The sequence below is a fragment of the Protobothrops mucrosquamatus genome, unplaced genomic scaffold, assembly GCF_001527695.2.
Source record: "Protobothrops mucrosquamatus isolate PMUCROS unplaced genomic scaffold, P.Mucros_1.0 scaffold212, whole genome shotgun sequence".
NCBI classification, from domain to species: domain Eukaryota; kingdom Metazoa; phylum Chordata; class Lepidosauria; order Squamata; family Viperidae; genus Protobothrops; species Protobothrops mucrosquamatus.
In genome coordinates, this window is record NW_015386566.1 from 1,106,079 (window position 1) to 1,131,366 (window position 25,288).

The 25,288-nt window shown below is 42.1% G+C and overlaps 1 protein-coding gene across 1 annotated transcript in view; it reads left to right on the forward strand.

The window, feature by feature from the left end:
* The window catches only part of CLSTN3 (calsyntenin 3), a 37,712-nt gene extending 13,641 nt beyond the window's left edge, over nt 1-24,071 (forward strand). Inside the window, exons 5-18 of the mRNA XM_015814031.1 lie at nt 76-225; nt 6,380-6,565; nt 7,884-8,153; nt 12,209-12,321; nt 12,437-12,599; nt 13,431-13,487; nt 13,999-14,156; nt 14,338-14,486; nt 16,210-16,436; nt 17,639-17,809; nt 20,397-20,542; nt 20,651-20,786; nt 22,799-23,016; nt 23,097-24,071. Coding sequence (XP_015669517.1) covers nt 76-225; nt 6,380-6,565; nt 7,884-8,153; nt 12,209-12,321; nt 12,437-12,599; nt 13,431-13,487; nt 13,999-14,156; nt 14,338-14,486; nt 16,210-16,436; nt 17,639-17,809; nt 20,397-20,542; nt 20,651-20,786; nt 22,799-23,016; nt 23,097-23,264 — 2,312 coding nt within the window. The 3' untranslated portion in view covers nt 23,265-24,071. The remainder of the gene's footprint in view (nt 1-75; nt 226-6,379; nt 6,566-7,883; nt 8,154-12,208; nt 12,322-12,436; nt 12,600-13,430; nt 13,488-13,998; nt 14,157-14,337; nt 14,487-16,209; nt 16,437-17,638; nt 17,810-20,396; nt 20,543-20,650; nt 20,787-22,798; nt 23,017-23,096) is intronic.
* The last annotated feature ends 1,217 nt before the right edge of the window (nt 24,072-25,288 follow it).

The following is a 25,288-nucleotide window of genomic DNA, read 5'->3' on the forward strand; positions in this document are numbered from 1 at the left end:
CTTTTCCTTTTTCTCTTTTGCTTTCCTGTGGTGTTCTTTGGTCTGCTAATGTTGGGGTTGTACTGTTTCTACCAGGGAACATTGAGAACACAGAGAAACTGCAGTACAGTGGAGAGCGCCTGTATAAGTTCACGGTGACAGCATATGACTGTGGCAAGAAACGAGCCTCTGATGATGCTGAGGTTGAAATTCAGGTGAAGCCCACCTGTAAACCTAGTTGGCAAGGTATGAAGCTCTTTTCAGAGACGTATACATGACCTGTTTACCCTTTGATTCCATCTACTGTCATCTGAATCCTTTGCCATAATTTTTCTTCCTTCTTTACTTAGAACTGATTATTCACTGTGCACTGTCAGGTTTTTTTTATAAATAAACATGTGGGCATGCATTATCATACATAACATATGCATTTATATAAGATTGTGTGGATAGATGCATACATACATTTCTCTGTGTGTGTGTGTGTGTGTGTTTTTGTGTGTTTGTGTAAATGTTTAGATAATGAACTATGTTATAAAAGCAATTGACATTTTTACCATTCTTTTTTAATACTTTTAAATCTGTTGCCTGAATCATATCCCACTATTTTTAATCAATTAAAAACTATAATTAATTCATTAACTGAGTAATCCAACCAATAAATTGACTATATTTTTCAATCTTAATTCTGTTTATGGTATAAATATTTTTGAAACAAAGTCCACTCTGTACTTGTAGCTTGCTAGCAAACTAATCATATCGTGTTTGGGGCTACTGATGATGAAGCCATAGATATTTTAAATAGTGGTTCAGCTTGATTTCATTCTTAATTCAGTTCTTGTCCACTTGTTTAATAATATCAATTTCCCCTTTGTTATATTCAGGAGAGATGTGTAAAAGGATTGTAAGAAAGGATATGTTTTGAGTTTTCAGGAGGGAATACGTTTATTCAAATTTAAATTGCACAGTCTTAGCGTACACCTGCCCAGCTGCACTCACCCAGCACTGCAGCAGATACCAGTAAACCCTCTTGCAACCAGCAGCAGTTATCTCTACACACACACACACACACACACACACACACACACACACACATGGTTGTGCTCATGTCGCACTGCAGCAGTCACTTACCTGCCCTCCTTCCTGCTTGCAAGGTACCTGAAACTTGCAATTTCCTATCGGCCTCCCCACTGACTTTGCTTGTTGGAAGCCGGCAGGAAGTCACAAGGAGCTCCTCACTTAACAATCTGCAACCCTCACTTAACAGTGGCATCAGGGACTGCCTGGATTTCTTACCAATGGACATTCTAGTCCCAATTATCACTGTTAAGTGAGAACTATCTATAACAATAAATTAAGTAATTAACTATTTGCTGACCTTTTGTGATACCAACAGTTTGCTCCAGCATCTTATGAAACATTTTAAGAAAGGATTAAATTAAAATTTCTGGATTTGGAATCAGCACTTGAAATCAAAGTTCTATATGTGGGTAGTCTGGTCAAATGTATTCCATGTATTCAGTTAATAAATCTTTATTATTAATTCAATCCCATCCCCATTAAAAAAAACATTTCTAAAAAGATTACGTTTACTGTACAAGGCAACAAGGTAAGACCTTCGTTCTAAAAACAGAACACTTATTTGTCTGCTGGGAATAACTGTTTTAATTAGTTATAGGTAGAAATTAAACAAAATATTGTCCTACAGTTTCCTGAAACCTTTGTCTTTGCTGAATCTCATTCTTGTTCTTTTGAACTCCAAAATGATACTTGTGGTTTTCAGGCATGTGGTTTGGGGTCATGCATCCCACTATGGAAAACTGCTTTCCCAGTCTGAGATATTCCCAACATATCAAATTGAATCCGGGAGATGAAGTGTTTTGACTTTGGTGGTCAACACAGGGCTATGAATTATTTTAAGTGTTTTTTGCACAATGTTTTAATTATTGGTTTTATTGTTCACATAGAGCCGCTCTGTCATATAATTTTGATAGATAAATAAACAAATAAATAAATGTTTGCATTCCAGCAGGAGACTTGTTTAACATTAATGGAAACTACCCTATATTTCATATTGATGCTTACATCTTCACAGTAGCCCTTGGTCCACCTCAGACCAGCTATATACACTGATTTCAACAAAATAAGGTCTGTTAATAGGTAATGGATAGAGTGTTGCTCTATTCACCTCTTATTCACTAGGATTCACACAGCATGTCAATTAAGAGTGCAACATTTAAAACACCAGCAAATGAAATTATCAGCAAATGAACAGTTCAAATAGAACAGCACCATCAAATCATATTAAAGGAAGTATTTCAGATTTTTTTAAAAAAGGTCAACAAAAAGGAAGTTAAATGGAGATAGAACAAAAGGTGAGGAAAAGCCATGTGTCTTGGGAGGTTGGTAAAAAAGAGAGGTTTTTATGCCTCACTATATCTCCCAGTGACATTGAAAAGAAGAAACCTGAAGCTAGAAGAATTCTATTAATTCTTCACTCTGCCCTAGGAGAATAATATTGCCCTTATAAAGAACCAATATTTCTTTCTGACACCAATAGCAATCAACCCAGATGCCAATTCTTTCCCAAAATCTATTCTGGCAAACTATAACACAACTTTATAATGTTCTCCTCAGTGTCATTCTTTAATATGACATGTGCTTTAATGTGTCAGCTCTGGCCACACATTGTGTTGGATAAACTGACCAGACTCTAAAAAAAAGAACCAAGGAACTTGATGCTGGCATCAAAATGGCAAAAGCCATTTGAAGATCACCAGGCTATTCTGGTGACCTCAAGGTGGCCATCTTTGAGCAAAGGAATTACAAATATTAATTTCATCACAAACTGCCCAACCAGAAATGTATTAGGAAATTTAGGATTGTTTCCTATAGATGACTAAAGAACATGCCTTTTTATCATGTTACATCAGAAAGGAGAAAGAGCAATATAAAAATAAACTTAGCAATAACAACCCTATGATCATGACTTTTGGGTGTGTTGGGAAACAAAATATATGTGTCCTTTTGTGTTAGAATAGCTGTCTCCAACTTTTTTGGCACCAGGGACTGATTTCATGGAAGACAATTTTTCCATGGACTGGGGGGGCAGGATGGTTTTGGTTTTGGTTGCTCACCAGCCGCTCATCTCCAGCTGTATGGCCCAGTTTCTAACAGGCATGAACTAGTACCAGTTCATGGCCCTGGGGGTGGGGACCCCTGTGCTAGAAGACATGCGGGTGTAAACTTTGCACTTCTGAGGTAGAATTGGTGGGATGATGAAGTGAAAGAGATTGTGGATGAGAAAATGCATATACAAATTATGACGATAATATATGTATACAGAATTAGGTATTTGTTAAGAGGAAGTAATAGCGAAAAAGACAAGGCAGAGAAGCTACAGAGCAGTTTTTTTGGAAGTGGGGAATAGCTAACAAAGAGCTTCAAGCAGAGTTAACGGGATTACATAAAAAGCAATTACATGATTTGGGATGAAACTAAAGTCAGAAAATGCTACAATTGTCTGGGAATGATTGCAATACAGGTAGACTTGGACTTATAATCATTTGTTCAGCAACTGTTTGAAATTACGATGGTGCTGAACTAATAATGGTTTTGAGCAGTGGTGGGATTCAAATATGTGAACAACCAGTTCTCTGTGTGGATGCCACTTCCGAAAGTCCGTTCTGGGCCTGGGCAACAAAAAGTTAACTACCGGTTCTACCGAAGTGGTGCAAACTGGCTGAATCCCACCACTGGTTTTGAGTGATCCTGAGGGTTACAGTTATCCTAGCATCCCCATGGCCATGTCATAAATGGGGAAGTGGGCAGGGAAGATTGCAAAAAGACAAAAGTATATTTTCTCCTACCTGTGCACCCTGCCTGTGGTGCCTCTCATATACTCTCTCCAACCTATGGGGTGCATCATGTGTACCCCTGCATGCCATCCCATGCACACTCATGCACCTTCCCTGATTCACATGGCACCTCTGGTGCATTCCCATGCACCTTCTTCAACGTGTTTGGTGCCTCACGTCCACTGCTGCACACTATCCCATGCACACTTGTGCACCCTCCCCAACGCACCATCTCACATGCTCTTGACCCACTTGATGTTTCTTGTGCATTGCCAAGAAACATACCCTCCCTGACCTCTGCAGCACCTTTTGCACACCCCATGCACCCCCTCGTTTCCCCCCCAACCCAGCAGCAGGCACTTACCTGCCTGCTGGCCTGTGATTTCCTGCCAGCTTCCCACTGTCTTTGGTTAAGGGAAGTCAGCAGGAAGTTGCTTTGCCTAACTACCGTGGGATTCAGTTAATGATGGCAACCAGGTCTGCAGGGATTGCCATTGCCAAGCGATGCAGTCATGCTTTACAATCACATCATTTAGCAATGGAAATTCTTGTTCCAAATGTGGTCATAAGTCAAGGACTACCTATATGTCAGAGTGAAATTGAAACAAATACTGTAAATGTTAGTATTCAAGAAACAACGATGAAAAAGAAGTAACAAATGCAGTGAGCATGTTGAAAAATGAAAAGACTGCAAGTGTGCAGAGTATAATTGAGGGGTGTCTCTGGGTGAAGACTATGTCCCTGCTTGATGATTGGAAGAATGCCAGAATTGTTCCCTTAAGCAAAGGGGAAGGTAACAAGATTAAAGCGTGCCAGAAACGATGCATGGCAGAATTCCTATCGGAGGAATGGGAAATGAGCAAGATTTGAGAAGTAGCAGCATGCAGTCTATGAACATGTAGAAACAAATGTTCTGATGTAATTATTCATTTGTTTGTATGGGAAAATGGATAGACCTGAATTATGAAATGTTTATGGAGCTGAAAGTTGGTTGCTAAACGCAATATGAGTGGTATGTGATTGGAAGTAAATTATACATGACAATGCATGCCTCAGGGACAAGAATATTGATTGAAAACCTAAATGATTTGCAAGAATTGTTAAATTGTATAATGCAACAAGGAGTATGAATCTGAAAATAAAGTGGTACTTGATAGGGAAAAATGAAAGGAATATTGCAAATAATACATAGATGGCAAAATATTACAGGAAATATGTTTTCCTTGGTAGAATGTTTTCTAAAGATAGAGAAACAGGTGTGCAAAGTCATGTAAATGCTGTTAAAAGGTAGCGTGTGAAATAATCTGTTGTGAAGAATGATTTTTGTTGTTGTTGAAAGAAGCACAAAACCGTTATATATAAGAATTACTTCTGGCCACTTAGTTATATGGAAGTGGGAGTTGGGTGTGTCAGAATGCAATGAGAATGCCTTATGTAAGAAATGTAAGTTCATGTTGCAACAGAAGCCAACAGTGGTTGGATTTGTTCCATCTATTGTGTTATCTGGGTGATTGTGCAAATCAATTGGTTCTGATGTAGGTCCCATTGATTTTTATATTGGACCAAGTTATGGGAGGCTTGTCCAACAGTTAATGGCATTGGAAGAGAATTAGGCACTCTAATAGAGTGTAAGAACTCAAACAAGATTGCCCCTCATAGAATTTGGTGAGATTAATGTTAATCTTTGGATGGCAAACTGGACTGAAAGCAGTTAATCACAAGAACAAGTCTCCCTGAATTCTGATTGGTAAAATTTAGTGGGAAGCTAAAGTAACCCTAATCCTGTAAGCGTTTGAACCCAGAGAATGTCAGTCCTGTGCTGCCATAACAAATGTAGAGGAAGGAGTGGCAGAACCTGGAGGCTGAGTTAAAAGAGGGATCAGCCTAGAACAGGAGTGTCAAACTACCAGCCCACGGGCCGGACGCGTCATCCGGAAGCCACGCCCACCCCATTGCCGGCAATGGCAAAACCATCCCAATATGTTGCGCAAAGTCACGTGACGTCACGAGTTTGACATGTCTGGCCTAGAATCTCTACATAGCTGCAATCAGTTAAGTCCACTTCCCCTTAAATTCCATTGACTCTTATCTAACTCCTAGCAGCTTTAATTGAAAATATTCCCATGCATAGGCATGAGGAGCAATAAATCAGTTTAATTGGACCTTCACATATGGACTTGATCTTTCGCACTTGACATCAAACTTTGCAACACTGGTATACCCTAATGTCCTTATAACTCTCAGTCAAAAGACTGAGTCTTCAATATTACTGTATGTCTTTATTACCAGCAGAAACATCCTTTTTTCTAATACATAAATGAACTCTGTAATTTCTAAATAGAACTGAAAAGGCCATCAACCCTGCTACCTCAGCTTCCTAGAGGGAAGGGTGGGTAAAATATAATCTGTATGTAATTAGAATAATGATGGATTGATGTTTTGTTTTTTAAAAAAAAAGGAAGCTCAGAGGTTTGTCTAGGCTGGAGTAGCTAGCAGAGGAAAATCTCTAGCACTATGTCCTAACATAATTTAATCTGCAACAGGTTGGAATAAGAGAATTGAGTACATCCCTGGAACAGGCAGCCTTGCTCTTTTTCCCAGCATCCATCTGGAGACATGTGATGAGCCTCTGTGGAACATCCAAGCTACTGTAGAGTTACAGACAAATCATGTGGCCAAAGGTTGTGATCGGGACAATTACTCCGAGAAGTCATTGCGTAAACTCTGTGGTAATGTATTCATTTCCTATCCAGTTATGTTTGGAGGAGAAATACGGCGGGGGGGGGGGAGAGAGAATGGATAGAAGTATATTCTAAAAGAATCTTTACCTAAATCAGGTCAATCTTCTCAAGAATAGGCAATGAATCAAGGTCTCCGCGACCTCTCTGTGGCCCGATCCAGGCTCCAGATGCCTTATCCGGGCCACTGCCGCCTCGATTTGAGGCCGGGAAACACTTTTGTGCACCCCACATGGCCCGATCCGGGCTCTTGGGGCCTTTTCCAGGCCAGATCGGGCCATGGGGGGGATACGGAAACGTTCACCGGCCTCAAATCCGGGCAGCAGTGGCCTGGAAAAGGCCTCCGAAGCCCGGATCAGACCGTGGGGCAGGGCGCAGAAGCATTTCACGGCCTTAGATGCAGGCCTCAGCTGCCTGGAAAAGGCCTCCGGAGCCGCAATCCACCCTTTGGAGGCACGTGGAAGTATCCCCCAGCTTCGGTTCCATTGTTTGTTGCAGAGAACAGAGGCCTAAAGTACTATGAGATCATGCGAGATCAGTAGCATGAGATTTCACCCCACTGATCTCGCATGATCTTGCATTACTTTAGGCCTCCATTCTCTGCGAACGCACCGAAGGCCTGGAGCAGCCAAGAAAGCGAAGGATCTCGATCTTCGCCCGGTAAGTATTGAAAGCCTGGTGCCTAGGGAGACCTGGGGCAGGGATGGGGAGGGAGGGAATAACCAGGGTGAATGTTGCAGAGCCACTGCGGTCTCTCGTAAGGGTGAACGACTGCTGTGGTGGTGCAATATTTGTAACTTTGGGACTTGCTCGTAAGCACTAGGGGGCGCTCATCATGTAACTTTGAATGAGCATTAAGTGAACGCTCGTAACTCAGGGATTACCTGTATAAGATTTGAAGATCACAACTTATTGGGAAGTTTCCCTCTGCAAATCCAACCCAAAGCAATAGATTTCTTTGTGCTGGGGATTATTTTCTGCCACTGCTGTAATTTCATAGGGGTTGCTTAAGAAGAGGGGTCTCCAAATTTGGCAACTTTAAGACCTGTGGACTTCAACTCTTAGAATTCCTTTGCCAGCTATGCTAGCTCAAGAAATCTGGGAGTTGAGGTCCACAAGTCTTAAAGATGTCAAGTTTGGAGATTGTTGCTTAAGAATGAAAGTTGCCTCATGTTAATTTGTAGAAGGAGGTAGGAAACTATATAGGTTTTCCATCTTAAGCCTCAAAATATCGTATTAGCTTTATCCCAAATGAAGGCACCATCAGATGGACCTTCTCCATTCTGAGTCTCCTCTCTTGTCCCTCCAGGTGCTGCCCGAGGTGAGGTAGACCTTCTGCCAGTGCCAGGCCCCATGGCCAACTGGACAGCACGCCTTTCGGTCCACTACAGCCAGGACAGCAGCCTCATCTATTGGTTCAATGGCAGCCAGGCAACCCAGGTGCCCATGGGCAGTGGAACCGGAGCTCTTGAAGGACTGAGTGACCATTTCACCTTGTCCCTGTGGATGAAACATGGGGTGATGCCAAACAAGGGCAAGAAGGAGGAGGAAACAATCATCTGCAGCACCATGCGGAGTGGTAAGACCCTTTTATTGACCTAGACCAGCATCAGAAGAGATTACATGGTAGGTCAGCAGGTTCAGGGACTATTAACTTATTGGAAATTTGTGTATTCCCATTGAAGTGAGGACTTTAAGGCTGGCACTGCCTTATGTTTCCACAGTAAACTAACTTGTCTATTTACCCAGTTAAGATGTTGGGAGAACTGGGCTATAGAAAGTAATCAGCCTTTCTAGCACATTGATAGATTGAGCATAGCCAGATATAGTGAAAAAAATGAATCCTGGCCATACTATGAAACTATTTATTTACACATGCATTGTTGTGGTTTAGATATAATAGTAGAAATATATAAATTCATTCTAAGGGTGTTTTACATCATTTGCATCAAGTTACTTGTTTTGCATAAAAGCATCAATTAGCTCACTGATAGAAATTATGTCAGTGATAAGACATTCGTGTTTAACAGCCAGCCAGATTTAACAGACACACTTCCCTGTCACATATGGCCTATTAAACTGAATGTTACTGTAGCTCTCATTGCAGGTGGTCCTCGGCTTACAACCATTTGTTTAATGACCATTTAAAGTTACAATGGCACTGAGAAAAGTGACTTATAACCATGGTTCACACTTACGACCATTGCAAGGTCCCCGCGGTCATGTGATCAAACATCGGACACTTGGCAACTGGAATGTATTTATGATGGCTGCAGGGTCCCGGGGTCACGTGATCAGCTTTTGCGACCTTCTGATGAGCAAATGTCAATGGGGAAGCCAGATTCACTTAACAACCATGTTACTAATTTAACAACACCAGCGGTTCACTTAACAACTGTAGCCAGAAAGGTTATAAAATGAGGCAGAACTCACAACTGTTTTGCTTAGCAATGGAAATTTGGGGCTCATTTGTGGTCGTATGTTCAGGACTATCTATATTAGTTCAAGTTGTGTAAAGCTTTTTATTGAAGTGGCAATTTCACTGGAGGGGGGGGGCAACTACTAGATAACTCACCTTTTCCCAAAGTGCTGATCTCCCATGAAAACTCAACTCTGCTATTGAATAAAACCATTTGTGGCTGTTGGCATGGATTCCCACAGCTTTGGATGATGTTGGCAGTGTGCTGCACAATGCTTTCCTTTTGCTGTTGTGGCATCCGGTAGGAACCCAGGAGTTTTTGTGGGTTGTTCCCCAGCTCTTCCAAGCTGCTGATTCTCTCCCTGCCACAGAAAGGTTGCAGCTAAGTGAGGCTTTGGAGTGATCTCAATTGACATAAGTGAATGCTTTTTAATACCTGATTGCTATGAGGAAGGAACATGGGGGGGGGGGGGAATAATGCATTCATTCTCAGTGCTGTAATGTGATGCGTGTTAAAATAGTTTCCACTAACGTTGAACGCTAATTGCACTTTGTGTATGAGCAAATGAAGCATGTGTGCTAGTATGTGGGTAAAAAAAAACATCTTTGGTTTTCAGGTCCACAGGGCAGCGCCTTGGCTACTTTTGAGACTAGGGCCCTTACCTCTGTCTGGTGTGCCAAAATCAGATCAAAATGGGTTTCTGCACCCCAGGTTTCTTGGTTATCACGTCTAACACGTTTGCAACATGTAGATATGGAACCATGACTTAATAAAAGTGAGGAGGATCAGGAATTACATTCGATCTTCGGGAGGCATTTCGGGAGGCTTTTGGTGCAAGTGCACGCAGGAGTCCTTCACTTACGACCAGAATTAAGGCTGGAAGTTCCATCACTAAGTGTTGCAGTTGTTAAGTGAGAAACGCCTGGTTTCACTACCTTTTTGCTGCAGCCATTCAGCGAATCACTGCAGCCATTAAGTGAATTTCACGGTCATTAAATGAGTACAGCTTCTTCCACTGGCTCTGCTTGATGGAAATCTCTGGGAAATGGCTACCGCGTAACCTTGGGACTCTGCAGTCTTTGTAAATACTTGCCGATCGCCAAGTGCCCCAATTTTGATCATCTGACTGCAGGGATGCGGCACTGGTCGGAACTACGAGGACTGATTGTAAGTCACTTTATTGGAAGCCACTGCAACTTCAAAGGGTCATTAAATAAACGGTCATAAACCAAGGACTACCTGTCCTTGTGAAATGTGTACGGTGAAATAAGATAAAATAAGAGCCTCTTGTTAACGTTTTTGTTAACAGTGGACATTTATTCTTCTTTGAAAACCAAGCACAGGCTTTTGTTGTACCCTGGTTGCTTGCTTGCTTTTTCTACATGTGGCCATGCCACAAAGGAGTGACATCAGTGAAAATGGTGTTCGAAGCAGAGTGGAAGTTGAAATCCTCTATCTCGATTTCATTCTCCACCTAACTGAAAGGAAGGGAATGTTCCCTAGTACTGTGAAAGTGAATGAGCCGCTTGCAAGAAGATGAGATTTCAACATTACCCGGGTCAAAATGAAATGCAAACAATACTTTTCTGCTCGTATACTCTTTCGGCTTTCCCTTATCCTGTTACATGCTGCTGAAGATTATTCTTTACTGTACTTTGTAGTTAAATATCTTTTTCTGCTTCTGGAACAGGCAGGCCGAACCACCGGAATGATATATTGTCATTACTGAGCCAATTCTAGCATTCAGGTCTTTCTGCTTGAAAGCCAAAATTCTCCATCCCTTCAGCTTATCATGGCATGCAAATACTGTATAGTCAAACTATACTTATATTGACCACTAGGAGGCAATATGCAGCTGCTTTCATCCTGTTTGGGCCCTGCACCCAGAGAAATAGAGATGAATGTCATCCCCTCCATGCGTGAGGTGACTTCCACTACCCTTCATAGTTTTATATGAGATTTTACAACAAGCAGTCCCAAACAGTATTAAACTGGTCACGTATTGCCTCCTGATGATGAATATAAATAGGAACACCACAGATATACATTATATAAAAATAGAGAAATTCCCCTTTCCTCATGTGGGCATGATACGTGTAACATCTACATCTTTCTGATTTGAGAAAAAAAGAACGTGGACTATACATACCATCCTAAGGATAATCTCTCTCTGTATAGTAAGCCTTTCTGCAATACCGCTGAGCACCAAGGCTTTAGGATCACTCCTAAAACTAAAGCACTATATAGTTAAAGTTTAATGGCTAGTGAGTTCCAAAGGGTTTGAGCCCCCGAGAACAGGGATGTCCAACTTTTCTGGCTTTGCGGGGGGGGGGAGGATGGTTCCATGCAAGCGACCAGCAAGCACACATGTGTGCATGCAGCTCCATTTGTGTGGGCAATGTGCAGGCTTGCCTGCTGTTTACACACATGGAGCACACGCATGTGCTCACATGTTGCTCACAAAAGTGAGGATGAACATGCATGTGTGTGCGCTCGCCAACCTTTTCCGTGACCCGGTTGCAATCGCCTCACAGACCACTAGTGGGTCACAGCCCACAGGTTGGGGAGCCTTGCTATAGAAGGATCTGTGGCTATTGTATATCTGGTGAGTCCCAAATGGGACAAAAATGTTCGTGCACTGCCTCCTGGTGGTCAAGACAAGTAAAACCACACATGAAATGCACAGTTATTGATGTTGATGTTATCCATTCAATCCTGTCCAACTTCTTGGTGAATCTGTGGGCCAGATCTCTTCACGTCTTCCAATCTTGCACTACTACACTTTGAGTTTCTCTGTGCTCTGGCCGGTGTCAGCTTTGATGGTGTCCAGCCACCTTGTTCTTTGGCAGCCTACTTTCCTTTTACTTCTAACTCTTCCAAACATAATTGTTTTCTCCAGTGAGAGATACACTGTAACAATAAAAAAAATGTCACTGCTCCCATTCAGAGTGGAAATCATGTAAAGCTTTGTGCGTAAGGACGTGACATATACAGCATCTGTTCTGAGAGCTTAAGGAAAAAGAAGATCTACCAGCTGTACCATTCTAAAAATGAGCAATCTATGTTATTTTGGGCTCAAGTAGCGGACACCACAGCTTGTTCCTAGTAAATAAGGAGAACTAAAATCAATGTCACTGCAAATAATCTCAATAAACTGAGACAAGGAGATCACCATTTTGCTGATTCACCCGGGGTCCTTTCTTTCTACCTGCAGAAGATGGGTACTCCCATTACTCCTTAACTGTGCATGGCTGCCGCATAGCTTTCCTGTATTGGCCATTGCTGGAGAGTGCAAGACCCGTCAAGTTCCTCTGGAAACTGGAGCAGGTGAGAAGGCGTCTGCTTGTGCCTTGCTGTGTTCCCTTGCTGCCTCCATGGCCGCCCTTCTCTTTCTTGCTTGCACCAGCCTCACAGGAGTGTGTGTCCTTTTTTCTGGCCGCAGGTCTGTGATGACGAGTGGCACCATTACGCTCTGAACCTGGAGTCCCCCACCGTTACGCTTTATGTAGACAGTGTCTCCTATGACCCTGCTCTGATCCACGACAATGGCCTCATCCACCCACCACGGCGTGAATCTTCCCTCATGGTTGGAGCATGTTGGGCTGGTAAGTAGGGTCCATAAATGGCAGAAATAAAAAGGAAGGAAGGAAAAGAGAGGTGTAAAGTTTACAAAAAAAAAAATACTTCCAGGAAAGAAGCAAGTAAACAGAACCTTTTGCAAAAAGAAAAAAGAAAGAAAAGAAAGGAAACCATTACCAAACTTAAGTATATTTGTCCAGTTAAGAGCATAAATTACACTGTGAACAATTTCACTAGGGATCAGCACATCCATTAGTTTTACATGAAGATTTGTCTATTGGGTGTTTTACTACAAAAACAATATAAATATTCCCAGAGATGGAGTGGATAAAGGGGTGGTGTTGGTTAGGTTTGCAAGTAGGTTTTTTTAAAAAAAAATCAAGGAAGGCTTAATTCTAGCAGATAATGTAATGAAATGGTTTCAATAGTCCTACAAGTATTATTGAAGTCCAAGCCCATAGAATACTGTAGTTGACTGACCACAGTTTGGGTTAATTCCAGATAGAAAGTTTGTTTTTGTCAATTTAGTGACATATTTAGGACCAACCTGTCTGTCAAGGAATGGAAACAATCAGTGCTGTGTTTTCTTAGCAGAAAAACGTTTCACCTTTCCAGAAACCTGGCTTGGAAGTAGAAAGTTCTGGAAAGATTTTGTGGCCTCTCCCCGCTAACCCCTCCCATATTCACACCATGTAGTGCCTCTGGATAATTTTAGTGGTTTAGAAGCAGCAAGCTCATTTCTCAGATCTCAAGTGTTTACAGCTAGCTTTAGTGATATGTTAAGTCCTCCTTGATCACAGACAATCCTCACAGGATGACTCTCATTCAATGTTTTGATTTTGTTTTTCCTTGTGCAGAGGAGAGAAACAAGGAAAAAATAAAAGGGAATGAGAACTCCACTGATTTGGGACAAGGTACACGACATTCCTCGTGCCACCAAGCATGGCTCTCATCATTGTTCATGCATGAGGTTTCCCTTCCCCACAATCTTTTCCTTCCCTTCACATCTGGGAAGAAAGTCTTGGCACCACGATAATCTAGCAGTGTAGCAGCTTCTGGATAGGATGGTGGTTTTGCAGCTTGTGAGAGGGATTGAAGCTGAGACAGAGCACAGTTAAAATTTTCACCGAATCTGAGCTATGGCTGGCGTTAAGAGGCGGGATAGCTTTGGGCAGGGGTAGGCAACCTTGGCTTTGGGGAACCCATTCTTCTCTGAAGGCACCAAGAGAAAACAGGCTCTGCGCACTATGCCACCCTCCAACTTCTATGGGGCAGTTGCTCTGCTTCTCATCTGGCTGCATATCCAAGACTCTTTCCCTCCTCACCTTGCTGTCGCTCCTCCCGTGCTTCCTCCTCCTCTCTTCTCTTTTCTCCTGTCTCTTCACCTGTCTCTCACACCACCCCTCCTCCTGTATCCTCCTTTAGGAGACTCTCTGCCGATTCATCACTTCTTCCATGGTTATCTGGCTGGCTTCACTATTCGCCCTGGCAGCCTTGAGAGCCGGGAGGTGATAGAGTGTCTCTATGCCTGTCGTGAAGGGCTGGACTACAGCGACTTTGACAGCCTTGGCAAAGGGATGAAGGTATACCTTCCCCTGCCTTCTGGTGGCATGACCTTCCTTCCTGCCCTGTTAGCACCTTGGCTTGGCTTCCCGGATCGTGCCTGCTCCTGCCCACTGGAGAGTCTCCTCGTGTCTCTTGACGGCAGCCCTTAAGACTTCCAGCAAAGGCTGCCTCACAGCCTCCTTCCTCTTCTCCCCACAGGTGCATGTCAACCCCTCTCAGTCCCTTCTTATTTTGGAGGGGGATGATGTCGAAACTTTCAACCGGGCAATTCAGCATGTGGCCTATATGAACTCCCTGCGCTTTGCTACTCCTGGAGTCCGGCCTCTCAAACTGACCACTGCTGTCAAGTAAGTAGGACCACTGAAGCTGTTGCAATAGCCTCCTGGCAGCTGTAACTCTTGTTTATATTTTGGAGCCGGTGCTGTTCTGTCACCCCGATGGTCAGTTCACTTCTTTGCTTGCAATGTGCATGTGCTTTAAAGAGGCAACTGGGACTTTTTAGGGTGAGAAAAGGGGGGGAGGAATGTAGGGGGGAAAAGATGGAGGCAAAAGGAAAACAAATCTTTTGGTAATGATTTGAAAAAAATGTGAGAAATCATGTGAGGTTCACAGACTTTCACAATTGATTATTCGTTCTTAGAACAACATCTGTGAAAAATGTGAGTTCTGTATTCCCCCTATTTTAGGTACATGTTACTGATGTGCCAGGATAATGAGATACTGGAAATCAGTTTGTTTTCAGTCCAAAGCCTCTAGAGGACTGAGCAGGGAAATCAGCCCCCCCCCCCCTCTCTGTCTTATTTTCTTGAGAGTTGGTAAGATTTGAATTGGGAAAACAAGGGAGTAAAAAGATGGGGGTCTTTCCCTGGCCTAAATCCTAACCCTAAAACTGTTGTTTTGAACAGCCACTTGGAGCTAAAGGATGACAGCCAAAGCTCTAAATTTAGCTGTTGGGTTTATGGTACAACTGGGAATGAAACCAAGACTCTTTATGTGTGTGTTTCCTTATTTGTGTCTTACTTGCTGCATTGTATTTGCTCCTGATTATTTTATTTATATTTGATTTTTATCCTTTTTTTTTTTGCTCTGTGTCCTTTGCTCAAGGGTTTATATGCCTAGTAATAGGTTGAACTCAGAGTGACTGACTGGCCCAAAGTCACCCAGATGGCTTTCATGCCTCAGGAAGAACAAGCCTCCTGATTTCAAACTGGCTCTCTTGATTAGGAATGCTAAAAGAATTTCAGGTTAAAGTGCCGAATTTATACTGAACAAGCAGAGGAGAAGACAGACCAATAAAATCTTCTCCTTCTCCTCTGACTGATAGCTCTAGTTCTTATACAAATAATCTAAACAAAAAAGCAGGATTAAGAATATGCAGCACCTAATTGGTGATTGCCACGAGACTGAGCAGGACATTTTAGCCCAGGGGTAGGCAACCTTGGCTCTTTTATGACTCATGGACGTCAACTCCCAGAATTCCTGAGCCAGGGTTGCCTACCCCTGTTCTAGCCTCAGTCATTGGCCAAGGAGCCAAGGTTCTATTGCTAAATTGTCAGGCAAAAAGCTCCAGCTCAGAACGATTAGCCCAGACCGAAGTAGATATAAATGCCTATTTATGTATAATCACTTCATTTTGCATTCCAGAAACCCTGATCTGCTTAGATTATAAGCCATCTGTATACAAAAATTGTTTAAAAAGCAGGATGAAAGCAAATATATAATTAAATAAGGCAAAGGCTTCAGCAGGCTAAACTATGTGATCTACCTATTTGTGGTAGCTGTCCCTTCGTTTTTAAACTGCTCTCTCTCTCTCTCTCTCTCTCTCTCTCTCTCTCTCTCTCTCTCTCTCTCTCTCTCTCTCTCTCTCTCTCGTGTGTTTTTATCTTTTAACCTGAATTTGGTTTTTATTTAATTTTTGTCAATGTTAAGTGCTATCAACTGCCAAGGCTGGGATACACTGTAGACTTTCTTTTAAATTAAACAGCCACACGCCCAGTTCAGATCACAGTCCCCTTGGCAGAGATAATGAGGCAAGAAAGTTCTCAGGGATTTTTTTTCTCATCCTCTTAGGTGCTTTAGTGAAGAATCGTGTGTCTCCATACCAGACGTGGAAGGCTATGTGGTTGTGCTTCAGCCAGATGCTCCACAGATCTCACTGCGTGGCAGTTCCCACTTTGCCCGGCCTGCTTCTGAGTTTGAAGATGTGAAGGGAGTCCTCCTTTTTCCCGACCTCCAGATTTCTTGCTCCATTTCACACCAGGTGGAGGCCAAGAAAGGCGAGAGCTGGCATGGCACAGGTCAGCTGAGTCTTCTGACACAGATGCTGTGGGACATGGCAGGGCAAGGGAGAACCAGGCATTAGTAAGCGAAGGTGGTTTTGCTGAAAGACCCCAAACTCTTTTGGGCTTTGGAGGGTCATGGTATTGTAGCAGTGGTAGTAAGTAGCACCAATGCTATGGAATGAGTTGGAAGAAGCACTTTTGCTGCCCTACCACAAAATGAATTACGTTTGGATGGTCTTCTAATCGTATCGATAAACTCTCGATTAAATAAAATTTTTCCGAAATTGTGACGTGTCAACTTTCAACCAAAAGGTTTACAATTTCCACACGAGTACCTTGGTGTTCTATATCGACCCCCTTACTACTTCAAAAACCTAACGAGAACTAATTAAATCACATTATTAAGTTTGTCTACTAAAACATAATCAAACAGTGGTTTAGTGAAACATATAAACTAAGCCTAGCCTTTCCTTTCCACTCAGAGGAGAAAGAAGGATGGAAACAGAAAATAGCAGAAGGCTATAAAGCATAATGAATTTTATAGTTAAGCTTGCCAATAGCAGAAGGAAAGTGAGGAGAGAGCCACAAGGCAAGATTATGCGAGATATGAAATTAATATGTGCTTAAATTAAGAAAAAGAGAGGTAAGATAGGGGGAGTAGCAAAGGGAACACAGCAACAATAGGAAATCTTTTGAGTGATCCCGTCATATAACAAAGAAGCACATTTTACTGTAAAAGTTTTAGATTGCTATATTGATACATTAATAGTTAGCCAGACTTCCCAAAGCGTGTAAGAATGCTTACTGTTTATATAGTGCATTTTACAATTGTTATGACAGTGATCCTTACAATATGATGATGATCATATAAAGAGAAAGTTAAAATTTTGAAACAATGACTTGCACAAAATCAGCCGTTTTTTGCCTGCAGTGCTTTAGTTAATTCTATTATCTTGGTAAATTCAGAGGTGGCACATTTTACTTGTTCTGCTTGTAAAACTGCAGGAAAGCAGCTAATTATTGTCTTGCAACTAAAAATTGATTGTGTTCTCATTAGAGCCATTATTTTGATACTTAAAATATTTTATCTTGCCCAAAATATGATTTGCCTGGACTTCCAGTGCCTCAGCTTTTTATAAAGTTAATTATTTTTTTTAACCTTCATATGACAATTACATATTTGTATTATCTTTCCTCATAATTTTTCTTCCTGGCAGTGGCGGATACACGAATGTCAGATGAGATTGTTCACAACCTTGATGGTTGTGAGATCTCCCTGATTGGAGAAGAACTGGATCCTGAACGAGAATATCTGCTCTTGGACGGAGCCTCCCTCCAGCAGCGAGGTCTGGAGCTCATGAATACTTCAGCCTATCTCACTGTCATAGGTATGCATCACCTGAATAGTTCTTTTTCTTCTGGCATTATTCATCTCCTTTGTGTCAACATCCTGAAATGCTCAAAGTCCCTAAAGACACTAAAACTCTTGTTCTGCCAACTAGCAGCTGTTGCATATACACAGTCAAACTAGCAGCAATAATAGCATAACCTTGTTTTAAAGCCGTCTCTGTTCCAATCCTCTAGTCTAGACCAGTGTTTCTCAGTTTTGAAATCTTTAAGATGTTTGGACGTCAGCTTCCAGAATTCCCCAGACAGCATGTTACCCAAGAATATGCAGGCTGGAAATTCTGGGAATTGAAATCCACACAGCTTAAAGTTGTCAAGGTTCTAGACAAAGCGATATTGTATAATATATTGTATCATGTCACATATCATATTTCATCTCATTACACTTTATTATAGTACAAATTATAAATGTTAATGCAAATAAATTGTATTGATGGGGTATCTGTGAATAGTCTCTCTCTCTCTCTCTCTCTCTCTCTCTAGTCTTATTTTCCCCTTAGCTTAACTCCAGTACAATAATGGTTTGGAAACAAACCATTAAGAGAAATTCCATTTTAGGGTAGTAGGCAATGGGAAAGAGGTAATCAAATCCGTTATATTCCAAATGCCACCACAACTACCCTTTATTTTTTGTATTGATAGTTATCTGTTAGTGCTCTGCTCCGACATTAGTATGGCAATGGCAGAGAGAGGACCTTTGGCACCGTTATGTATAATTCACATGACTGAGAATGTCAGCTAGGTGGTACAGTCCTGCCTTGACAGTCAGAGTGCTCCAATGTTAAGAGGCTTCAGTGTTCTCAAAGCTCTACTAACAAAGGACTACCGGGATAAAAGTAAGAGGGAAGTTTTCATTTCTTATTCTTCTCTTCGAGACATTCAGATTTCTTCCTAAGTGCCTTATGCTTTGCAAACTGTGCTACCGGTAGGCATTCTGTGGAAGAATCGGTGGAAAGTTTATTATTAATGCACTCCTGGTGCTGACTCTGTTCTACTAGAAATAATTAAAAAGAGCCCTAGCTGGTGGACACTCCTATGAGCATCTCTCTTCACATTTATAAACCAGACTGGTTATATGCCAAGAGTCTGGAGAATGGCAATTATTGTAACTATCTATAAAAAGGGGAATAAAAAGAACCCATGTATCTAAAGACCCATAAGTCTATTGAGTATTGTTAGCCAGTTAAATGCTAGGCACCTAAAATACAAACCTCAAGACTGGATAATCTCAGAGGGCATAATTAAAGACAGGTTGGATTCAGGGAAGGGAGATCAACAGTTGATCATATCTTGATGCTTTATCACTTTGTACAAAAATATACGTCTGAAAAGAAATATCTTTTTGTGGCCTTCCTCAACTTTAAACAAGCCTTCGACCCAATATCGAGAAATACCCTCTGGGAAAAATTAAAATGTACCATTAGACGCTTCCTCTACCTCATACAAACATTATGTCTCAACTTGTCCTTAAAAGTGAGGTGTATCCCCCAAGGGACTTTATCTGGATCAATAATTTACAAAAAGGAGTCATCGGGGATGTATTTTGGGCCCTTCCCTTTTCAATCTCTACATTAATTCCTTGACTGACTTTTTCGTATTGGGTCTGAAAGTAGAAGGGTTAAATCGTGTTGTCTTTTAGGGTTATGAAGACATACGGTTCCGACGACGACAATAAAGTCAGGTTGAGGTTAACCTGACTTCTCTCGATCACGTCGATGTAATTTCATGATGTCTGTTTGAGTAGACCAGGAGTTAAAGCTATTTAGTTTTTGGGACCAATAATAATTACGTCTCTCTCTTTCTCTGTCTTTATGTTTCTCCAGGTGGCCAATTACAGTTGCTTTGCTTATTGGCTTGTCCATAAGACTGATTTCTGAGCTGGCACCCATGTCTGCAGGGCTTTTTCTCTCTTTACCTCACGACTCTTCCAACTTCATTTCAGTTTCCTGATTGAAAGTTTTTCCAGTTGTTTCCATAAGACTAAATTGCCTCTCCCCCTCCCCCCCTACAGCACCTAAAAGTCACAATTAACTCAAAATAGTAATAAAATCGGTCTTGGGGAGAAATGGAACTTTGAGGGGGGGAAGCATTAGAAGAACAAGTTTGGGTGGCCTCGTGTTCGGCTTGTGAGAAAGTTAAGTGATGGGATAAAAAAAATACCGTAGTTGTGGATTGGCTGCATAGATCATTTCCTGCTGCAGGATTCTAGATGCTAGTGAGGTAAAGAGTCTAGATTTTTCTGTCGTGGGAAATATGAAGAGAGGAGGGAATGAAACAGCAGTGGCAAGTTAAAGGTTAAATAGCTGTTTTCCTGGTTTTTTCATTATGTCTTTCATACTATTTCACTCCAGGCATTTTCTTTATTTGTAAATTAAGTTTAGTTAGCCTTCTAATCCCCTTCTCTTCCCATCCCATCCCATCTCATCCCATCCCAGGCAGTTTATAAATATACAGTAAAATATAATAACATCTCATGAAACACAGAGCAGAAAAACAGTCAAGTCTGAACATGGTCCACTTGCCATCCTTTTTCACACCCGAGTCTTGATGTTCTTTTCTCACATGTAGGGGTGGAGAGCATAGCTGTGTATGAAGAAATCCTTCACCAGATCTCCTATTGTATCCGCCATGGTGCAGCCCTTTATGAAAGAAAGTTTCGTCTTTCTTGCACTGAGATGAATGGGCGTTACTCCAGCAATGAGTTCACTGTTGAGGTAAGTTTCACAAGAGAGTACAGGGTGGTCAAGCGTCTCTTGTGAATAACTGAAGTAGAATCAGTTGGATAATAAAGTTATTTGAACTTGGTTAATTTCTCCCTACAGGTGAATGTCCTCCATAATATGAATCGAGGTGCTCATCCCAACCACATTATGAGTGGCCAGCAATTCACACATCGAGGCCACCATCTGCCTCCAGAGCTTTCTGGGCACAGTCTGGCTAATGTCCACCGTAATTCCAGTATGTACCAGTTGATATACTAAATACAGACTATGAAATGGTAACAAGAGGAAACAGGTTAGCAGATAAAATTTTAGTCCCAAACAGATGAGACCCAGCAGACCTCAAATGGATTCCTCCATATAATTTTATTCAGACCAATTATAGTAAAGGAGACGGAATATATTAGGAGGTTTATAAGTCGAGAAAGAATCCCTCAAGAGAATCTTACATTCATCAAGAAATAAATTAAGCCCAACGTAGAGGTAAAATAAGGCCACTTGCCCAGATTTCACGAAGAGCCAATAACTGCATTCAGAATATGTTTGAGCAAAACTGCATTGCTGTGATTAATCTTTGGGTGCTGGAGAGAAGAAACCTTTTGCCATAAAGCATTTTCATGTTTTAATGGCATGACAGTCACTTAAATGATTATCAAAATTATCTATGGCTTTATCTTTTTTGCAGTTTTTATTTAGTAGTTTAATAACCCTTCATAATCTTGAGGCTGAACTGTCTTGAGAGGTATAGAACCCAACGCCCAGGAGAAAGAATCATGTTTATTGCACTGATAGTTGGGTTCCTTACAAGAAAGAGGGACCCCCAAACAACAAGAAAGTGAAGATTTTTTATTGAAGGGGAAAGAAAATCCAATTTGCTGTGCAATTTAAGGGAAGCTAGGCAGGTCCTTGTCTCTGTACCTGGGGTTATTTCTATTGTTGGGCAAAATTGCCCTTTGAGGAGCAGCAGCAGAGCTGGGAAACAGGAGGAGGAGAGGGAGCGTTGAGGTCATCAGGCTGATTGAATGTGGGATGTGGGAATTCCTTGGACGTGAGGCTCATGTTCTTTGGTTATGTGGGCTTGCAGGGGGGATCAGTTTGGGTCTGATAGAATTAAGCAAAGAAAGGAACTCAGATGGACCCTGGTCATGTCCGAAAGACAGGGAGGAAAAAGCTTTTATTTTTATGCATTTGAGTCAGTTTTCCCTTGTGACTGCCTGGACTAGTCCCTGCAGTTTTCTTGGCAAGGGTTTTTGGAAATAGTTTGCTATTGTCTCCTTCCTAAGTCTGCCAGCAGGCTTCATACTTAAGGTGGGTCTAGAGCTCAATGTTTTGTTGCCTGGCACCTTAACCACTAAACCCAATTTTATTTGTTATGTTTATTTTTTCCATTACAGAATTACTGTAATCACTTCCTGTCACTGTCTCTCTGAAGACAGCGTAACCTGACTTTTGTATACCTGGTTGAAGATAAATGTAACCATTTGGAAAAATGAAGGCAACTGGATTTTGTGTGGGTGGTTTAGCCTCAAATGTTCCTCTGAGTTGCTCTTCAAGTAAAATGGGGAGAAGGAAAATGGGTCCCTCCCTTGCCCACTAGTTTTTCCACACCTGCTTAACAGGCACAGAGGGTGGTGCGAAGGCTCAGTGGTTAAGATGCTGGGCTCATCAGCTGGAAAGCTGGCAGCCCAAGTTTGAGACCCGAGTCATGCGATGGGTTGAGCTCCCATCCCCCCAGCTCCTGCCAACCTAGCAGTCCGAAAGCATGCAAATGTGATTAGATAAATAGGTACCTCTGTGACGTCGTGCTAGTCACATGACCACAGAAACACCTTCAGTCAGCACTGGTTCAGTGGCCCCTGAAATGGAGATGAGCACCGTCCCCTATAGTCAACTGGTGGAGTAAAATCTGCAGGGACTCCTTTACTGTTTACAGACACAAGCAACTGCACCCTCTTGAAAGGTTTTAAACAGTTCTACTGCTATTTCAGTTTTTGTTAGTAATATTTTCCTTGCTTTCCAAAATATCTGACTGTAATACAGTGGTCAATCCTTTGTACCTACCAGCGATTTAGGGATCCTTTTTGTATATTCATTCCATCTCTCTTACATTTTCCATTCTCTTGTAGATCTTTGCTTCTTGCAAAAAGCTGTTTATGCATTTTATATGACCCTCCCCCTCAAAAGTGCCCACCAAACATTATTTCCCAGCTATATTTGGGCTCTCCCTCTCTTCTCTTTTCTATTCTGCAGTGGTTCCTAGTGCTGCCACTATAATCATTGTGGTGTGCGTGGGCTTCCTTGCACTGATGGTAATCCTAGGCGTGCTGCGCATCCATTCCTTGCACAGGCGAGGGAGTGAACGGGAGGGCTCTGGGGAGTCTGCAGGAAGCCAGGGCAGTGCCAAGGCCAAGGAGAATGAGATGTTCTGGGATGATTCTGCTCTCACCATTATTGTCAACCCCATGGAGGTGAGTGAAACAAGGGATGGACGGGTGGGAAGAGGCCATGTTTAACTTGGATCAGTCCCTGCATCCTTTCTCTTCCGCAGTCATACCAGAGCTGCCAGGAGAGAGTAGCAGAGGCCGATGAATCCAAAGCCAGGGAAGCAGCCGAAGAGGAAGACAGCAGCGATTCTGAATCACCTGACAGCCTAACCAGCAATGCCATTGATGAGCGGCGCATTGTGGGCAAGCATGATGCCTCTTGTCGCTACTAGAGGGATATAGCGGACAGGGCAAAAGCAGACCACCACCAAAAGGTCATGCTTATATTTAATAATTGGGGATATGGCCTGTTTCTACACATTTTCTCTATTTACATTTTACCCCCTCTCCTTCCTTCTGTTTTCTCCATTGTTTACACAATGGACTGGCGAGGACAGGTTCGGTGCATGAGGCAAAAGACCTAATTGGTATCTTCTCTCTCTAAATTACCATGGGGGGGAGGGTCAGTCTTCAAGGAAGTTCCTTAGCCAAAGCTCATGGGAACAATTGGGAGCTCTGCGAGAGCATTACTGTATATTTTATCCTATCTTAGCCATTAATTTTGCTCTGGTTCTGGTCTGCCTCTTGAGGTTAGTGCTTCCCTGGGCCCAAAGTGTATCCATTTTGATCCTCATTAAAAACAACCCAACAGCAGGGCTCAGAAGAAGAGCCCTTCTCTCTTCCAAGATTCCTAGTTCCTCTCAACTTGCCAGCTTTTTGCTTGAACTGGTGGGGCCGGGCCCCCTGGCTCAATTCCCAGTTTAGGATTGCCACAGCACTTGAGGAGGATAAAATGAATTGGCATGCTACGTAAGCAGAGGGAAATGAGAAAGGAGCAGGGAGGGACAACACATGGGGTACATCAGAATTCCCAAAATACTATATATATATAATATTGTATATTTTTTCAATGTTGTTGTTTGAGATTGTTTGATGCAAAGAAACAAACAAAAAAAACACCCCTGCAGCTTGTGTCGCTTTGTAAAATTGTCAATAATATTCAAGCAAGTGAAGGAAATATGATATGGAAAAGGGAATGGAACACATTTTAAAATAAAAAAGGATTTTAAAAATGTATACTCTGGATTTTGGAGCCTCTTTCTTCAGAAACAAGCTTTGTTGTCTTGCAAATGCTCCTATCTGGTGCAGCAAAAAGAGGGCAAAGGGATTCAGGTCAGCAGAGTTTTGTTCACAGTTGACCACTTCAGAAGTCTCCTCGGCCTAAAGTCTCGTGAATTGCGGAATTTATTTGGCAAGCAAAACAGTAGAATGTGCAGAAGAAAGGCCAAAGTCACACTTCTGGGGAAGCTGGGCAATATGACTTTGGTCAAAGAAGTGTGTTTTATATTTGTGTGGTGTGTATATTCCAGAATATTTATATACATATGTGTATGTACATACAGTGTATATGCATCTATGTTTGCATGTCAAAAGTATATAATTATATACTATATATAGTGTATACACACACCACCCTTTTCACGCTTGTGGATGGTGTGTGTCTTCCTCAATCTCTGGCCTTCTACCAGAACTCTTTGAGGGTTATGCACATTATCTTAACTGTTCCCAGCACTGCGGTCTTCTGGGCAGAAAGCTTGGACATCGTTCCTTGGACCTGTTGGAGCCACTCTCCCAGCTTAGGTGTCACAGCCCCAAGTGCTCCTACCATCATTGGGACCACTTTGGCCTGGACTTCCTATATCCTCTCCAGTTCCTTCTTCAGGCCGTTAATTCTCCAGTTTCTCATACTCAGTGGAGAAGTTGGTAGTGGCTTTCCAGCTTCAGGGGTTGGCTGTAAATCCAGTTATTTTTCTGGGTTTTCTTGCGCCTAGGATATAATGTATAGTTGGCCTATCTCAAGTTGTAATAGCAGCTTCCTCTTCACTATGTTGAACCATAGGATAACTAGCTGTTTCTCAGTATGGATGCAGGTTTTCGGTCTATCCCTATTTTCTTCATACGCTTCATATATCCCTCTCATTACATCTGCTGTTGTACCAGCATTCCATCAGTTCCAGGTTCTCTAGTCTTGTCAATGTAGTTTGCTCCAGTAGTCCACTTCCGGATTCTCCTGGTTCCTCGACTTCTGACATGGGCTTTGTTAATCCAGGCAATGTCCGAGCTGACATAACTTTCCTAGTTTGTCTTACTCATATTTTGAGGTAGGCAGGTGAAGTTTTAGCGGGTCTTTGCTTAAGAACCCCTACTAGTAAGGCAGCTATTAGCCGGGATTTGAACCCGTCTCCCACATCACAGG